The sequence below is a fragment of the Tupaia chinensis genome, unplaced genomic scaffold, assembly GCF_000334495.1.
Source record: "Tupaia chinensis unplaced genomic scaffold, TupChi_1.0 Scaffold000023_1, whole genome shotgun sequence".
In the NCBI taxonomy this organism is placed as follows: Eukaryota; Metazoa; Chordata; class Mammalia; order Scandentia; family Tupaiidae; genus Tupaia; species Tupaia belangeri.
In genome coordinates, this window is record NW_006159453.1 from 2,749,515 (window position 1) to 2,764,801 (window position 15,287).

Below are 15,287 nucleotides of genomic sequence, written 5' to 3' on the forward strand. Positions count from 1 at the left end.
CTCTTTTTTTTTTTTTTTTTTTTTTTTTTTTCTTTTTTCTTTTGGAGAGATAGCCTCTGGTGATACTCTTTTTTTCCCAGAGATAATTTGTTTTGGATACCTATGATGTCTAGTGGTCTGACATCACGTTAATTAAATTTTAAGGATTGATTTTTTTTTTTCTTTTTTAAAGAGATTTTTGTTGTAGGGTGTTGTACTCGCCAGAGAGACAGATGGAAAGCAAGAAATCATCTGGGGGGGTAGGGATGGCCACGCTACAATCCCTTCTCCTCCATTTTCTTCTTGGGATTTGAGGCATGCATACACACACACTCGGTGTGTCTTAAGCTGCTTAAAGTCCAGGACTTTAACTGCTATTGATTATGTGAGGTTCCAGTGACATAACCATGACACCATCTACTGGTCGCAAGGATTGAGTTTTGTGTTTGGACACTCAGGTGTCTTCAAGTAGGATGGTAGTGCATGTGAAGACTTGTTTACTTCTGGCTTCTTAGGGTTTAGTCCTTCGAGGTCCCAACTCAAAAAGTACGTAACCTTTAGAATGGTTCCCATCACTTGTGAACTTTGTACCTCCACTCGTTTGAGATCCTTAGCTCTACAGCAGTATCAGAAATACAGAGGACTTTCCACATTCTTACTGGCAAATAACTTTGCAAATGCACTCCCAAATGTTGGGTTCACATCTCTCAATTTCCATTTTTTCTCAAACCTTGGCTAGGTCATTCCTTATCATTGGATTAGTTTTCTGTTGTCTTCAAATCAGTGGTTTTAATGTTTTGCTCACTTTTATTAGTAGTAGGACTCAGTGGGAAGGTTAATAAGCATTACCTCTTCTGTTTTGACTGATTATTTGGGGCATTTTGGATTGATGGGTGCATATATTGAATATCATTAGGATGATGTCTTTTTCTTGGCATAGATCTCTGCTGTGATGCTTTCATTCCTCTACATACTTTCTTCTTTTCTTTTTTTTTTTTGGAGAGGTATTTGCTATAGGGCGCGTGCGCTCGCCAGACAGACAGAGAGAGACAGAGAGACAGAAAGCAGGAAATCACCCCCCAGGGGGTATGGCCATGCCACAATCCCTTCTCCTCCATTCTCCTCTTGGGATCTTGGGCACGCACACACACGTGCCTGGCGTGAGTTTAAGCCACCGGGTCTGGGACTTGAACCGTGGTCGACTACATGGGAGTCCAGCGACATAGCCATTATGCTAACTGCTGGTCCCATTCCTCTACATACTTTCTTGAAGTGGCAAAGGTAGCCACTGGCTGCTCTATTGTCCATCATTATCATAGTTCTGACTTTTACTTTTTTTTTTTTTTTTTTGGAGAAATTTTCACTGTAGGGTGCGTGCGCTCGCCAGACAGACAGAGAGAGACATAGAGACAGAAAGCGAGAAATCACCCCCCAGGGGGGATGGTCACGCCGCAGTCCCTTCTCCATTCTCCTCTCGGGATCTTGGGCACGCACGCACACGTGCCCGGCGTGAGTTTTAAGCCACCCGGTCCGGGACGCGAACCGCGGTCGACTACGTGGGAGTCCAGCGACATAGCCATTACGCTAACTGCTGGTTTCCTGACTTTTACTTTTGAATGAGACACATTCCCAGTAGATTTTGCCAAGTGTCCTGAAAAGGATTCTAAATTGCCAGTTTGGGCTGCATTCTTATTAACAGATTACTGCAGTTGGGAGGACAAGGAAATCTGGATCACCCAGGAGGTTACTTACTCATCCCTCTACCTATGGATCTAGAATTGATATTACTTTAGTAGTTGAGTAAGAATGTTTCCCAAGTGGCCGACAGGTGGCATGGTGGTTGGAGGCGCTGGATTCCCACACAGCCGACAGGTTTAAGTCCCAGACCTGGAGGCTTGCTTTCTCCCTCTTTCTCTTTTTCTGGTCGAATTAAAATAATAATGATAATAATAACGAATGGAATTAAATATATCTTTTTTTTTTTTTAAAAAAAATGTTTCCCTAAAGGAAAATTAGAGTTCTTTTAACAAAAATAGAGGGAATGTTAGGCAAAATAGGTGATCGCTCTTTAACAAAATAGCTGATTGCTTTGTAACAATTCTAGATTTTGGAATATCCTGAAAATTTTTACTGTGTGGTTATATCTAGTGTAGAGAGTGGCTGTCTGAGAAAACATGTGACCTTTAGATGCATGCAGAAATGCCTTCCCTGAGCTGCTCCAGCAATAGCAATTAAGAGCATTTACATGTGAAAGCACTGTCTGCCTGTTGTTATCATTATCTTCCTGTTGTTGCTGATACCCAATACCCAATACTGCAGAGCTGTGTAAGGCTAAAGTAAGCTACATGTGTTTATCAGATTTTACCCCAAAAAGATCATAGAAATTGATCTTGGCTTCAGCTGTCTTCATATCTTTAGAGGATTTACATCCAAAAACAACTGGTTTTGCATTCCATTTTCTCTTATCCCATTTTCTGCCCTGTAAAAGAATAAATCTGAGGCCAGTTCCAGATTGCACCTTCTCCATCATAGAAGCTGAGCCCAGCCAGTCTTCACTTTTTTCTGTACTTGTGTGTCAGTGTGTTTGTTATTGCATTTATTTCTAATCCACAGCCTTCCCCACTAAGAAAAATGTGTTAAACCAAGCAGGTCCCAGCAAGTAGTGCCCAACGTGGGGCATGGACTTCTCCATCAAAAAAGCTAAGCCCACCCAATCCTCGCTTTTTTATATTATGTGTCTTCGTGTGTTTGTTATTGCATTTATTTCTAATCCACAGCCTTCCTCACTCAGAAAAACATGTTCAGCTAAGCAAGCCCCAGCAATCTAGTAAAGCTGTGTAGGAACAGAATTTCACACACAAAAATATAGTTTATTGGTAATATTACTTATAAAAACAGTTTATATATCTCTGAGTTTGAGAAACTTGGGACAGAATTTTTTTTGTAGCTACTACTAATAAAATAGGTTTTGGGGGATTTTTTTTTCCCCCTCTCTTCAAAAGACTCCTAGATCAGTTATTAATCTCAACCCCTTCTAGGAATAAGAAAAAATTATATTATGATTAAGGTGAAGTTAGTATATCAGATAGCTATTACTGTGTAATAAATTATTTTGAAACTTGGTAGTTTCAGATGATAAACGTATGTTATAAGTCTGCGTGTTTGGTATTCTTGGCTGGGCTCATTGATGAGTCTCTATTTAGCAGCAGGTCAGGAAGGTGATGCTGAGTCTCTTGGCTGTGTTCTCATATGTTTAGGTGTTGGTTTTAAACCTGTGACTAGTTGACTCTAGGCTGGTCTAGAATGGGGTGGAACATACATCTTCTCTCATTCCTCCAGCAGATTAGTGTGGGCTTGTTCTCATGGTGGTAGCAGGGTTCTGATTAAAGCACAAGTATGCAAGATTTCATGAAGCCTAAGATCAGAAATGGCCAACTGTGGCATCTGCTGCATCTACTGGTGTTCCTTATAAGGTCAGTCCCAGAGTTAAAGGGTTGGGGAAAAATCTTTATCTTTTTTTAATTGTTTTCTATTTTTCTTCCATTACTGGGAGAGAAAGAGACGGGCGCCCCAATAGTCTTTTTTTTTTTTTTTTTTGGAGATACTTTTGCTATAGTGCATGTGTGCTCACCAGAAAGACAGAGAGAGACAGAGAGAAAGCAAGAAATCACCCCCCGGGGGGATGACCACGTTGCAATCCCTTCTCCTCCATTCTCCTCTCGGGATCTTGGGTATGTACGCACATGTGCCTGGTGTGAATTTAAGCCACCAGGTCCGGGACTCGAACACCACGGTTGACTACATGGGAGTCCAGCGACATAGCCATTACACCAAATGCTGGTCCCCCCAGTAGAGTCTTTACATCAGAATCCACCCCCAGCTTTAGCCAGCCCTGGATCATGGACACCCATGTCCAGCATATTCAGGACGGTCTGTAGTTATGAACTTAGAACCTTTCCATGTGAAGTGTTAGCCTCAAAATGCATTGCTTTACTTCTACACTAATGTTTGACTCCTAATTTCCTTTTTGAATTGGTCAATGTTCATGTATAGAAACAACTGATTTTTGTGTTTTGTCTTTTGAATCCAGTAACTTTGCTGAAAGTTATTTTAATAGTTGGGTTTTTTGTTAGTTTTGACAGTTTAGAGTTTTCAACATTTCATTGGAAAAATATGTCATTTGAAAACAGGAATGATCTTACTTCTTCCTTTTCATTTGGTTGTTTTTCTACCCCCACCCAATACCCTTCCCTCATTTCCCCAATTTTTCTAGCTAGGTCCCACACTACTTTGTTAAACTATGTTGAATAAAAATAGTGAGAATGGGTATCCTTGCTTTGTTACTGATTTTATGGAAATGCTTTTGGTCTTGCACAGTGAGTGACATAGATACAGACTTTTAATATATGGCTTTTATTATGTTGAAGTAGTTTTCTTGTATTCCTTGTTTGTTGAGTTTACACTCACATACACACATCTATATATATAGTGTTGAATTTTGTCCAGTGTTTTTTCATGTATCAACTGAGATGATATGTTATTTACCTTTTTTTAGAAAAAGAATTATTTATTTTGTTTATTTGTTCATTCACTTGTTTGTTTTGATTTGACCAGGGAGAGAGAGAGAGAGAAAGGGAAAGAGGAAAAGTGAGAAAGTAAGCCACCAGGTCTGGGACTCGACCCATGGTCTGCCATGTGGGAGTGTCCAGCGCCTTAACCACCAGGCCACCTGCTGATCCCCCTATTTTTTTTTTTAAAGGGAAATTTTTGCTGTAGGGCATGTGCACTCGCCAGAGAGACAGAAAGCGAGAAATTATCCCCCGGGGGGGATGGCCACACTGTAATCCCTTTTCTTCTATTCTCTTGGGATTTTGGGCCGGCACACATGCACATGTGCCTGGCCTGAGTTTTAAGCCTCTGGATCCAGGAACCGCAGTTGACTACGTGTGGTAGTCCAGCCATAAGCATTATTCCATCTGCTGGTCCTGATCATGTTATTTTTTCCCCTTCATTCCATCAGTGTTGTGGATTACATTGGGTTATATTCATATACTGTGCCATTTTTACATTTGAAGTATAAATTCCATTTGCTCATGGTATATGATCCTGTAATGTTATTAAATTGGTCTTGCTAGTATTTTGTTGAAGATTTTTTTCATCAGGGTTATTGGTCTGTAGTTTTCTTGTTTCTTTGTCTCATTAGGGTATCAAGGTAATGTTAATCTCATAGAATGAATTTGAAATTTTCTCTTTTCAGTTCTTGAGAAGAGTTGGGGAGGATTAGTGTTCTTTGTTAAATGTTTGGTAGAATTCTCAGTGTAGCCATCTAGTTCTACACTTTTTTAGTTGGGAAGTTTTTGATGCATCTAGTCATATAGGTTGTTCAGAGTTTTTATTTTTCATAACTCAGTTTTGGTAGGTATATGTATTTAGGAATGTATTTACTTATTTTAAGTTATCCAATTTGTTGTACGATTGTTTATGGTATTCTCTTATGGTCTTTTAGTATCAGTTGTAATGTCTGTGCTCTCATTTCTGATGTTAGTTATCTGAGTTCTCTTTTTTTTAAGTTTTGGCAGAGGGTTCATGTGCTCACTGGGAGGGTTGGGTAGTGAGACAGCACCCCCTATGGGTAATGGTCACATTGCAATCCCTTTTCCTCCATTTCTCCCTCCTTTCAGGATTTTGGACACACACACACACACACACACACGGACCTGCGAGTTTCTCAAGGTGTTGTTGGGTTTGGAACTCGAATTGCGTAGTGACCCTGTCCCCCCCCAGCCTTTGAGTCAGAGGTAGCATGCCAGAATTTGAACCTGGTGCCTCCCTAGATGGCTCCTCATATGCACTACAGCATCTTACTGCTTGCACTACCAGGACTGGGCCCCAATGTCCGCTATTGGGTTAATGCTAGTGCATGACGGGAGTATTCTCATCTTTTCTAGATACTGCAGAAAATTGTAGGTCTGTTTTTCTTTGTGCGCCTCAAGCCCCAAACAACAGCTTCATTATCACCTTAGGACTTTCTTAGAAATGTAAATTCTCAGGTTCCAATCTAAACCTAACTATTGAGTTGTCAGAAAAGTCATGACCTTTCCAGTGATCCAGTAAATCAGAGACTCTGCAGGCAGGCCTAGCAATGTGTGTACTAAACCCTCCGGATGATTCTGATGTGTGCTGAAGTTTGAGAACCACTTTTCTAGATTATTCACACTAATAGTACTAAACTCACACATATTTGCTTCCTCTCTGACCCTTTTCTGCTTAAGGTTAGTTCTTAAATTATTCTGATTTCTAGTCTACAAAATCTGTTTTCTGTAGGGATTAAACATTTAGTACATTTATATTAGAACTAGCTATTTATTACATTTATATTAGAACTGATGATAAGTGACATTAATTTGTTTGATGAAAAATTGCATTGTGCTGATTTTTGTCAGTTATATTTTTACTTAGATGGAATTATTTCATAAAGTAACATTACTGTATTCAGAAGTTACATGAATTTTTTTTCTCTAGTTCTTGAAAGTGTAAATTCAACTCAGCCTGAGTTTTATTTGCTCTCTTCTATATCCCAAGTACATTTTGTGATACAACACACAATCTGAGTCTCTTTTTTAGCCCACATTGTCATTCTTTTAAAAAAAAGTTATTTATTTATTTTTAATTTGAGTAGAGAGAGAAAGTGAGAGAGCAATCCGCCAGGTCTGGGACTCTGACCATGGACGGCCATGTAGGAAGAGTCCAGAGCCTTAATCCCTATACCACCTGCCGGCCCCCATTGTTATACTTTTAATATATGCTCTGTTGAGAGTACCAAAATGAAATACATGAATTCTTTTCCTCATTCGTCTGTACTATTGTTTAGAAAATATACCATCAGAAGGGTTGATAAAGCTTTCACCAGTTGCTATAGCAACTGAGAAACACAACTTTACACAGCTACAGGAATTGAAGGATTTGCCAGGGTGACTATGCTAAATATTGAAGGACTAGTAAAAAGGTTTTAGCAAGTTGAAGACAGAAGATAGTTATAATTCACCATGTGAAAAGGCACGAAAGCTGAGTGTATGAGGCCTATTCTAGGAATTGAGGTTTAATGCAGTACAAACATGGAATGAGTAGAGTAGTGATGGTGGTAGCTAAAGCTGAGGTCACTAATTATTGTTGATCTTAAAGCATAGATGTGACATGTTCTGGACAGCCACTGTGGAATGATTACTTATATAGTTCTGGAAGGATGAATTTGAGATGATAGTTTGGAAATCTTAACAGTTATTATAATCTAAGATGACAATGGAAGTAGGTGTGATAGTGCAGTTTTTGTTTTTTTTTTGAGAGTTTTTTGCTATAGGGCGTGTGTGCTCACCAGAAAGACAGAGAGACAGACAGAAAGCAAGAAATCACCCCCCAGGGGGGATGGCAACGCTGCAATTCCTTCTCCATTCTCCTCTCAGGATTTTAGGCACGCACGCAACGTGCCCGGCGTGAGTCCAAGCTGCTGGATCTGGGACTCGAACTGCCGGCAACTACATGGGAGTCCAGCGACATAGCTATTATGCTAACTGCTGGTCCCGGTAGTACAATTTTTTGAAAACCAGAAAATCATGAGGCCAGCAGGTCCTGTAGTTAAGACGCTTGGACTCCTACATGGCCAACCTGCAGTTTGAGTCTTAGACCAGGTGGCTTGTTTTTCTCACTTTCCCTCTTTCTCTCTCTCTCTAGTGAGCCTGTGAGCCCTGTAGCAAATTAAAATAATAATAATAAAATTAAATAAATAATTGCTTTTGAAAAAGAGAAAATAGAAAATTCAGAAGAATAACAAGCTGGTTTCAGGTAGGGGAGAGGCATTTATAGTATAAGATAGAGTATATTGGGTATTCAGAATGTGTAAAATGTGAAATTAGTAGTAGATATGATTTTGGCAAATACATTTTCAGTAGATTGTTGGAGTAGAAGTCACTTTACACTAGATTGAGGATTAAATTGCGGGAAGAAGGAGAGCATCAATACATGGTATTTGCTAGCATAATGGTACTTGGCATTTAGTAAGTACTTAGTGTTAGGTATTATTATGATTACTATTAGTAATTATTTTCATGCCATCCCATGTAATATCATTACTGTCTTCAGCTTTTTGGTGTATCTTTTGGTACATACAGAAAATTAAATGTTGATTGTAATTATTACTATTGCCATACTATTAAAATAGATGGAAATAAGTTATTGTAGAAAATATTGTAAAGAGAACTTAGAAAGTTTAGGTCTCTCACGTGAAAGATTGTTCTAAAATAAAAAAAGGGTACTTAGCAGTATTTTCCTGAAGGTTAAAAAGATAATGGCTTAGTTAATCAGTTTTTCAAATGTTATATCAAAAAGGTTAAACAGTTTGGTTAAACAGTTAAAGGTTAAATCATGGTTTGGTTAAACAGTTTTCCAGATGTTATATCAAGATAATTTGATTTTTACTTTTTAAGTTAAAAGAATAGTGTATCATAGAAGTAGTTATTCAAACCTGAAACAAAACAGTAAATCATGGTCTTTGCATTTATTCTTTCAGGCTTGATTTAATTTCGGATGAGATTGTTCTTGCAGCAAGATGTTAATAAGACAAAATTTAGGTAAGTAAAATGCTACTTTGTTAAATGTTACATGTCCAGTAGGAATAATATAAAATTTTTTTTTAGACTACCTTCAAGTCCAGAATCAAAGAAGTTTTTTAATATAATTTGAATTATGAATTGACTTGTTGGCACATTTGGTCTAGTTGATTTGATGACAGTAAAAATTACAGCTATCAAATTTTGAAACTAAATTTTTAGTTTTGCTCCTCTTGTGTTAAGATTGATTAAAGCATACACATTTCCGACGACTGTTATAACATGTTAGAAATCAACTTGATGTTTATTCAGCTACTCTTAATCTTCTTTTACTAGTTTAGTAAGAGATTGGTTGGATTGCTTCATTGTTCTGTCATAATACATGAGTCATCTTTGTGTTTGTGAATTATACTTACTATTTTTACCTCTGTTAATTAAGCATTTTCTCAAATTGGTTAGATTCACCAAATTGTGACTTCTTTCTGTTATCAGAATTGTACATTATTGTTTCAGTGTTTTTCTTGCAAGTCAACTCTGACTTTTCTAAAGAAGCACTCTGATTAGCTTTCTAAGACTGTTGACTTTCAAAAAATTAGATTGTGATTATGTACCTGGGTCCTGGTATGTGAAAGAAAGCTTTTTAGTGATGTAATCTATTGAAATGTTGTAAAAAATATATTTACTATATGTTGGTAAGTAAATATGGCTGCAGGATATAAACAGAGTAAAACGAATGCTTTGATAAAATTGCAGCCAACTTGATCTTTCTCTAATCTAACCAGTTATTTCAGCTGTTAAAAAGTTGCTGATGTCAATGTTTGTTTAAAAGGAGAAACCTAGGATGAGAAAAACTGTAGCTGTCATATGTAGTTAAATAATATCACCACAGCTGGTAGCTTAGGTATACTTTGAAACGAAGTTTGCTTTTTATGACTAATATGTAATCATTGTAACTAGTGTTGTTCAAACTGTATTTATTGTGATAGAGATTCTGTTAAGTGCTTCTCATACCTTATTGTTATAGTCCTTCATATGCAGTAGGTACTGCTATATAGGAAAATTATATTTTTTTTGCCTAATACTGTGCTCTTTGGGGGAAGGTGGGAGGGAAGAGTAATTCATTTTTATAGTACTTTAGAAAGAACAGTTGCCTACATATCTTTTTTTTTTAAGTGGAGAGGCAGCCAAACTTCTTTACTTTCAAGTTATATAAAAATATTTTTGGGGGCCAGTAGGGTGGCATGGTGGTTAAGGCCGCTGGATCCCATTCCACATGGCCAACAGCATGGTTCAAGCCTCAGACCTGGCAGCTTGAGAAACATGCTGGGAGTGTGCACATGCTTGCCTGAGTGGAGAACAGAGGAGAAAGGATTGTGGTGTGTTAATTCCCCTGGGGAGTGCTTTTTCATCCTCCCCACCCTGCATCCTAGCCCTGTCTGATCTCTCCCTGGCCAGCACACATGCCCTATAACAAACTAAAACCAAAAAGAAAATTAAAAAAATTTTGTTTAGTCGTTAAATATGTAACATCTATTAGAACCTTTAATTTGCATTACATTTGATATACTTGTGGGATGACATGGTTTGACTTATTTTGACCGTGTTCTACCACAATTATATATTCATTTTTTAAGTATTGTACATATGGTAATATAATTAAAGTCTAGTGCCAAATAACTTTTTTACATTTATTCACATGTGTGACCTCATCATCCAGATCAAAATACAGAACATTTAATGAAATATCAGAGAGTTCCTTGAGCTCTTTTCCTCTCCAGTCCAAAGCCTTTTCTTCTCGATGTAAATGTCTTTCTGACTGCTGTCAGCATGGTTTAGTTTGCCCTTTCTTGTACTCAATATACATAGAATTACATTGTATGTACTGTTTTGTACCTGGCTTCTTTTACTCAGCCTAATGGTTTTGAGTTTTATGCATGTTGTGAGTATATCAAGAGTTCATTTTTGTTTATTGCTAAATAATATTCCGTTGTGTGAATTTATCACTAATTATTCATATTTTTGTTTATTGGGTTCTCCAGATCTCTTGCCTCATTTGCCAAACTCACTTTATTGATTTCCTTCCACCTGTCCCCTTCATTGTCCTCGTCACCTGCAGAATAAAATGTAAGCCCTATGATGTGGCATATCTCACTATAGCTATGCCAAAATGCCTTGATTTATATGAATAAGTATGAGGTGTCATACTCCTGGTTCTGATCCTCAGTATATATTGTCACTGCCTCTCAATCCCCAGCCTCCGCAGTTGCCACTGCCCTTGCTTTTGTCAGCTCCTGAAATAATCTGTCTCAAGCATCATCTCATTCTTTTTTTTTTTTTAAGCTTCGTTGCCTTCAGTTAATTAAAAATCAGATCTCAAACCATGGCCATTTTAAGCTTCGTTGCCTTCAGTTAATTGCTTTATTTTGATCCACTTTCTAAAATATTTTGTAATAGGCTATAATCCAAAAATTGCCTCTTTTAAGGAATTTAATGAAAAAGATTCTGCTAAATACTCTTTTTTTAAGATTTATTTTTAATTATATTTATTATCATTATTCTTCAATTTTGGCCAGGGAGAAACAGAAAAAGAGAAATGGAGAGTGAGAAAACAAGCCGCCAGGTCCAGGACTTGAACCGTGCTTGGCCATGTGGGAGTCCAGCACCTCAACCTCCACACCACTTGCCGACCCCCATCATCTCATTCTTTGAGGCAAGCCTGGTCATACTGCAATAGTCTGTCATCTTTATTAGACTATGAGTTCTCTGAGGGTAGACACCATCCATTCTCATTTATCTCAGTAGTTCAGTGCTGGGCTATTTCATGCATCCATTGAATGTCTGTTAAACATAGAGCAGTGAACTGAATTTTTCTCTCTCAAACAAGTAGGGATTTGGAATGCTGGCTGGGATTAGGATGGGGGCATTGGCACTTCAGTTGCTATTGGGCTATAGGAAGGAACCCATGAGGCCAATCCAGAGGCAGCATTATTGGCATTCTAGAAAGAAATTAAGTACCCCCAAGTATTTTCTCAGTCCAGTTAAAATAAAATAGCTAATGATATTCTTAAACGAATATCATTAGCCATTTAAGGCTAATGATAAGTTTAAGGCAGGTGGCATTGTGGTTAAGGGTGTTGGACTCCCAAGATGGCTGACTGCGGTTAGAGAACTGGACTGGTGGCTTGCTTTCTCACTTTCTTTCTCTCTCTCTGCCCCTCTCTGGTCAAAATTTAAATAAATAAATAAAGTTAAATAAAATAATTCTTAAAAAATATTTTGGTTTTATCAAATTCTTTGAAAGAATAATTGCTGGTCAGTTTTAAAGAAAAAAACTGATTTTATTGATAGTTAGGTTCATTGCTTTGACATACTTGTATGTATTTTCCAGTCTTTATTTATTTATTATTTATCAGAGGGCGCATGATCTCTCCAGAGGAAGAGACAGGGAGAGGAAGAAAGCACCCTCTAATGGGTCTTGGTTATGCTGCCATTCCTCCTTCGCCACCTCTGCATCCTTTCAAGATTCAGAGCACACGTGCCCCCCCAGTGTGTTTTTTAAGCTTGTCATTGTTGATTTTTAGTACTACTTCCAAGCAAAGACATTATTCCATGTTGGAGGATGTTTACTACTAAAAATGCTATCTTTGTGGGTTTGTATTAGCTATTTGTTTAATTAAATATTTTTAAAAATGTGTTATCCTAATACAAGTAGAGGATCAGAAAGACTTGGTCACATGCGCAAGAAGTGAAAATTTTTCCTCATTTCATTGAAGGTAAACAGACTGTTGGGATGGAAAAAGAAATTGAGGAATCATGGTCTTTGAACAGGGATAACATTTTGACTCTTAATAGCTTAGGATATTTGCTGTTTATTGAAAGATATCTTTAAAAATCTTGTATTATCTCATGTAATCTACTGTATATAAATGATTTACTTTCCTAATAAATTAGACACTTAAAAATTTTTAACCATATTAAAAATTTGGCTAGTTGTGTTGGCTATAGTAGTCACTTGGGAATTTTTTATGCCTGAAGCTTGATTGCCCTCTAGCAAGTTCAAAGCAAAAAAGAAGGTCTTCCCCATTGGGATCAATTATTAGCTTTTCCTCTTTGCAGCCTCTGCTATAAAGGTTGAACATAGAGTTGGACATTGACCCTGTCTTATACTGTTCCTTCTGTCTCCCTATCAGAATTTCCTTGGATAAAGATTCTTGGAGAATGTAGAACTTGTTATTTCTTGTATTTCACCCTGGATTGGAAATATGTTCAGTGCTCCTTTTGATAAGATTTAAGGATCCAGATAAATTTAACCTTTACATTGCTTGAATGTCCTGTATTTCTTTTAGTAGCACTGTAGATATGCTATGTAATATTGTAACTTGAAAAGGAAAGCTTTTGGGGGGGAGGCGGTTTGCTGTAGGGCGTATGCGCTCGCCAGAAAGACAGAGAGAGAGAGACAGCGAGAAATCACCCCCCAGGGAGGATGGCCACGCTGCAATCCCTTCTCTTCTATTCTCCTCTAGGGATCTTGGGCACGCACGCACATGCGCCCGGAGTGAGTTTAAGCCGCCGGGTCCAGAACTCAAACCGCAGTTGACTACTTGGGAGTCCCAGCAACATAGCCATTACGCTAACTGCTGGTCCCGAAAAGGGAAGCTTTTTAATAAAGTTCCCTGTTCTTTATTCTAGATTAGATGAAATTACAATGTTATTTGTCCTTTTTCAACTATATTGCCAAGTAACTTTATTTTCAAATTTTAATTTTTTAAAGAATACTTTAGGTGATTTTATTATTATTATTATTATTTAACTAGACCAGCAAGTGAGAGAGGGAAAGTGACTCGAACTGCAGTTGACCATGTGGAAGTCCAGTGTCTTAACCACGATACCACCTACTAGCTCTAAAATGTAATTTTTTTATACAAGTCACATGTACTTCTAAGTAGTACAGAAGTGTTTAAAGTAAAAAGTAAAACTCTTCCCCTGCCACCCATTATTGTGTTCCACAGAAGGTGTTAAAAGTGGCTTGTATATATTCTCCATCTTTCTCTTTCTACTTACTAATACATCTTGGACATTTTTTTCATATATGTACCAAATGTAATATAGTTTTTCTTACTGGTATTTGGGTAAATCTCATGGTATTTTGCTTATATAAGCGCTGCTGCAACAGATATTCTTGATTGCACCGTTGGGAGTGAGAGTGTGTATATAGTATCCTTCATAGCATAGGACTGCTGGGTCAAAAGATGTCTGCACTTTAACTTCAGTTACATACTGTGAAACTTCAGTGAGGTTGTACCACTTAATGTTCTGATAGGCATTTTATGAGATTATCTTTTTCCTCACACTCTGCTGAGTATTAAGCACTGTATTAATCCTTGCTAATGAGCAAAAAATGATAGTTTACTGTGTATTTCTTTAACTCTGAAATTGCACAAAGATTTGAAATGTCACTTTTCATCATAACTTAAATTCCATTGGAGATTATTTTTTTTTTTTTTTGAGAGTTTTTTTGCTATAGGGTGTGTGCGCTCGTCAGAGAGACAGAGAGCGAGAAATCATCCCCCAGGTGGAATGGCCACACTGCAGTCCCTTCTCCTCCATTCTCCTCTCGGGATCTTGGGCACGCACGCACACATGCCTGGTATGAGTTTAAGCTGCCGGGTCCGGGACTCTCTAACCGCGGTCAACTATATGGGAGTCCAGTGACATAGCCATTACTCTAACTGCTGGTCCCGAGATGATAGGTTTTACAAAGATTTTTTTTCTTTACTGTTAAGTCCATCAATTAACATACCTTTGTGCTTTAGGTATTACTATTACATTCAGAATTATTTAATATCGAACAATTAGATTATGTGCCCTTTTTTTTCTCCTCATTGTTATTTAGGATAAATATTTTCTTATAGTAGATTTCTTTATACTTTGCTACAAACTCATAGCATAGTCTAGAAATGAAAAGAAAAATACGAGGCATTACTAAATGTTAGGTTAAGTCTGTATTAATAGACTGCCTGAACATTTAGAGTATCTTTCGTAACTCAAAACATTAGAATACTTGTTTCTTTGTGGTTTATTTTTTACTGCTTTACCCTGTATGATAAGTTACAATTATTAGTCTCAGCTCTAGCTTTCAAGTCTATGAGATCCTTTTCTCTAGTTCTTTAACTCTAGGATCTCAAATTTAAGGATAAAAAAAAAGATCTGAGAAAATTCTAACATTATTATGATGATTTTCTCTGAGTTATTTATTTAACTTTATTCATCCACTTATTTATTTATTATTTAAATTTGACCAGAGAGGGACAGAGTGAGAGAGCGAGCGAGAGAAAGAGAGGGAAAGTGAGAAAGCAAGCCACCAGTTCTGGGGCTCAAACCACAGTCAGCCATGTGGGAATACAGTGTCAGCAGGTGGTGTGGTGGTTAAGGGCGCTGGACTCTCATATCGCCGACCACGGTTCGAGTCCTGGACTTGGCGTCTTGCATTCTCACATTCTTTCTCTCTCTCACTGTCCCTCTCTAGTAAAATGAAAATACATAAATAAATAAAGTTAAATAAAGTAATTCATTTTAAAAATAAAATAAAACTTACCTTTGCTTTCACTGTGCTGTTTCACGTGTTTAAAGGGATAAGTGGCTACTACACTGGTCTTTTTATTTTTCCTTTTTTTTTTTTTGAGGGTTTTTTTTTTAGGGCGAAGT

The 15,287-nt window shown here is 37.5% G+C and overlaps 1 protein-coding gene across 1 annotated transcript in view; it reads left to right on the top strand.

The window, feature by feature from the left end:
- The window catches only part of ZNF644 (zinc finger protein 644), a 93,455-nt gene that overhangs the window by 9,824 nt on the left and 68,344 nt on the right, over positions 1–15,287 (top strand). Inside the window, 1 exon segment of the mRNA XM_027770520.1 lies at positions 8,543–8,603. Coding sequence (XP_027626321.1) covers positions 8,560–8,603 — 44 coding nt within the window. The 5' untranslated portion in view covers positions 8,543–8,559.